The 4057-nt window shown below is 41.1% G+C and overlaps 1 protein-coding gene across 1 annotated transcript; it reads left to right on the top strand.

Annotated features, from left to right (window-relative positions):
* Positions 1–543: 543 nt before the first annotated feature.
* Positions 544–1401, top strand: LOC140877637 (uncharacterized). The gene has a single exon (XM_073281175.1). It carries the CDS (start codon positions 544–546, stop codon positions 1399–1401), a length of 858 nt encoding a protein of 285 aa, XP_073137276.1.
* Positions 1402–4057: the final 2656 nt, after the last annotated feature.

Below are 4057 nucleotides of genomic sequence, written 5' to 3'. Positions count from 1 at the left end.
TGACATTTATGCATATGTCGATGAGTTCAATGCCGGGCATGAAGAAGAGCAAGGAGTCGGACCGGCGGGCGATGCATGAGTGTGTTATGTGATGAGTGTGTTATGTGATGAGTATGTTATGTCAAGTTAATGAACTAAATGTTGTTATGTTGATTGAAGAAAATACGCTTTATGTTTCAAATTGTTATGAATTGGTTTGTAAACTATTCTGAAATGTTTTAAGTAAGGTTTGATGTATGCATACATCTTTCAAAAATTTTCTTTTCCGCACAGAGGTTTTATGGTCATGTTAGTGTGGTAATACCTTCATCGGTTGAGGGTGTTACAGTTTGGTATCAGAGCAGTTCGCTCTGGGTTTTCTTGAAACACTCATGCATACTCGCCACGACTCCAACGCTCCGTCTTCATGTCTGTAAGTTATGTGTCTTATGTTATTATGTGTATGATAATGCGATGAGATATATGTTTGCTTGTTATATGTTAAAGTATATTCACGTTTTGAATCGTGACTGAGCGGTGTGGATAATATTGGACTTTAGGACTATGACATCACGTAGGGGAAACAACACCAATACCAACACCAATTCTGCAAACAACAACCATAGTGATTGCGGGCCAGATAGTGAGAACAATCAAAACAACCAGTTTTTGGCGGGATTAACTCCTCTACTTCAAGAGCAAAGCCGTGCTCAGGGAGCTCAAATCCAACAGTTGCTTCAAGTCCAGACAGCTAATGCTGGAAATAACCATCCTGCAGCTAATCAGAACCCTATCTACAAAAGTTTCTTAGAGTTGGGACCACCTGAGTTCAAAGGAGAGACTGATCCTTTGATAGCGGAACAATGGTTCCAAGCTATGGAGACTGCTTTTGAATTCATGCAGATCACGGATGCGGATAGATTGAGATGTGCTACCTATATGTTCCGTGATGACGCTCGTGTTTGGTGGAATGGAGCCAAAGCAGCGTTGAACCTAACCACCCTTACTTGGAATGGATTCAAGGATGTGTTCTACGGTAAATATTTCACGGTGAGCACCCGAAACAGGTTGGCTAGAGAGTTTTTGGAGATCCGTCAAGGAAACATGTCAATTGCGGAGTATGTAAAGAAGTTTGAAAGGGGAAGATACTTTGTACCGATGATTTCTGGTGAACCTGCTGAAGAGTTGAAACATTTCACAGAAGGATTGAATGCCTTCATCAGAAAGGATGTTAGACTAAGTGGAGCGAAAAATTACAAATATGCGGTGGATCAGGCCATGCTGTCCGAAAAGGACAGAAACGACATTATCAGAGAGTCACAAGCAAAAAGATCTAGTTATCAGAATCAGGACCAACAAGGAAATGCTAACAGAAAGAGACCGTACCAAGCCCCACCCCAACACCGACCATACCAACAGTAGCAGCATCGACCTCAGGGGCAGAAACAATTGGCTCTACCAGCACCAAAACTGGCGATTGCACCAACAGCTTGTCAAAAATGTGAAAAACTTCACTTAGGTCAATGCATGGCAGGGACTGGAGTATGTTTCCTTTGCAAAAAACCAGGGAACTATCGAAAAGATTGCCCTCAATCCAAAGAACCAGTAAGAGGACGAGTTTTTGCAATGGCACATGATCAAGTGGATCCTAATACAGCTATAGTTACAGGTATGATTAATGTTTCCAGTAATCCCGCTCATGTCTTAATTGATACTGGAGCTACACATTCATTCATATCTATTGAATTTGTTAATAAATCGGGTTTAGTACCGGATAAGTCAATATCGAGATTTAGTATATCCTTGCCTTCAGGGGAAGAATTGAGTAGTGATTTGATCGTCAGAGGATGCAGTATACAGATGCAAGGTCATGAGTTGTATGCTGATCTTATTATCCTCAAAATGTCGGACTTTGACGTGATATTTGGTATGGATTGGTTGTCTTGTTACGAGGCTACCATAGACTGTAAACGGAGGACGGTTTCCTTGAAAACTAAGGATGGAGAAACGTTTCTATTCTATGCCACACCGAAAAATAATTCATCTCTTTTAATTTCAGTAGGTAAGGCATGGCAACTGTTGAATAAAGGATGTGCAGGTTTCCTCGCAAGTGTCACTTGCGACCAAGAATTACCTCGATCGAAACTTGAAGACGTCGAGGTAGTGAGAGATTTCCCAGAAGTATTTCCTGATGATATTGCAGGATTACCTCCAGCTAGGGAGGTAGAATTTGGGATTGAATTAATGCCCGGAACCCAACCAGCTTCCAAAGCACCATACAGATTAGCACCGACTGAAATGAAAGAATTGAAGGAGCAACTACAAGAGCTACTCAATAAAGGCTTTATTAGACCGAGTATATCGCCTTGGGGTGCACCGGTATTGTTTGTCAAGAAGAAAGATGGGTCTATGAGACTGTGCATCGATTATAGAGAGCTGAATCGAGTAACAGTGAAGAACAAATATCCACTGCCAAGGATTGATGATTTGTTTGATCAGTTACAAGGGGCAGTAGTATTCTCCAAGATCGATTTGAGATCAGGTTATCACCAATTAAAGGTGAAAGATGAAGATATTCATAAGACGGCTTTCAGGACTCATTATGGCCACTACGAGTTTTTAGTCATGCCATTTGGAGGTACCAATGCACCGGCAGTATTCATGGATCTTATGAACAGAGTGTTTCAGCCTTTCTTAGATCAGTTTGTCATAGTATTCATAGATGACATACTGATTTACTCTCGTAGTTCAGATGAGCATCGTCAGCATCTAACTATAGTCTTGCAGATTCTGAAAGAAAAACAATTGTTTGCTAAGTTCAGTAAGTGTGAATTTTGGCTGGAACAGATTTCATTTTTGGGTCACATAGTTTCGGTTAAGGGAATAGAGGTTGATCCAGCAAAGATAGAAGCAATTAAAAATTGGGTTACTCCAAAGAATGCTACAGAGATACGGAGTTTCTTGGGATTAGCGGGTTACTATAGGAGATTCATTCAGGATTTCTCCAAGATAGCGCTGCCACTAACGTCATTAACTCGCAAAAGTGTGAAGTTTGAATGGTCTAATCAGTGTGAGAAAAGCTTTTTAGTGTTAAAGAAAAAGTTGATGACAGCACCAGTACTAGCCATACCAGAAGGAACAGGTCGATTCGTAATTTATACAGATGCTTCCAAGAGTGGATTAGGGGCTGTCTTGATGCAAGATGGAAAGGTGATAGCATATGCTTCACGACAGTTGAAGATTCATGAAAAGAATTACCCTACCCATGACCTTGAATTGGCAGCAGTTGTCTTCGCACTCAAACTGTGGAGACATTACCTTTATGGTGAGAAGTGTCAGATTTTCACTGATCATAAGAGTTTGAAGTACTTCTTCACCCAGAAGGAGTTGAACATGAGGCAGAGAAGATGGCTCGAATTGGTGAAAGATTATGACTGTGATATTAGCTACCATCCGGGTAAAGCTAATGTAGTAGCAGATGCTTTGAGTCGTAAATCTGCAACCTTGAACAGAATGACAACTCAACAAGAGTTGATTGCAGATTTTGAACGACTCAGATTGCAAGTAGTTGAGCCGATGGAAGTTTGTGCCCTATCAGCCTTAACAATGGTTCCAAGTTTGCTCGACAAGATTCGAACAGGTCAGGCTTCAGACCAGCAATTATTAACTTGGAAACTTAAAGATGAAGCTAAAGGGGGTGCATTGTATACAGTGAAGGATGTGATCGTGCATCACAAAGGGCGAAAGTGGGTACCAGCAGTAGATTCACTGAGGGAAGATGTGATGACTGAGGCTCACACTGTACCATATTCTATTCATCCAGGGAGTACAAAGATGTTCAAGGATTTACAGATGCTATACTGGTGGCCAGGTATGAAGAAAGACATCGTTAAGTTTATTAGCGAATGTTTGACATGTCAACAGGTCAAAGTTGAACATCAAAGGCCAGCAGGACTTCTGAAACCATTACACATTCCCACTTGGAAATGGGAAGATGTCACCATGGACTTTGTGATTGGACTGCCAATTACACAACGAAGAATGAATTCAATATGGATAATAGTTGACAGGTTGACGA

Source organism: Henckelia pumila, chromosome 2, assembly GCF_033568475.1.
Source record: "Henckelia pumila isolate YLH828 chromosome 2, ASM3356847v2, whole genome shotgun sequence".
Lineage (NCBI taxonomy): Eukaryota > Viridiplantae > Streptophyta > Magnoliopsida > Lamiales > Gesneriaceae > Henckelia > Henckelia pumila.
Note: the sequence above shows the minus strand (reverse complement) of the source record. Positions and strands in the feature narration are given on the sequence as shown.

What these genes read in the sequence shown, in the direction of transcription:
- LOC140877637 (XM_073281175.1), top strand. Translation starts at nt 544, where the DNA reads ATGACATCACGTAGGGGAAACAACACCAATACCAACACCAATTCTGCA.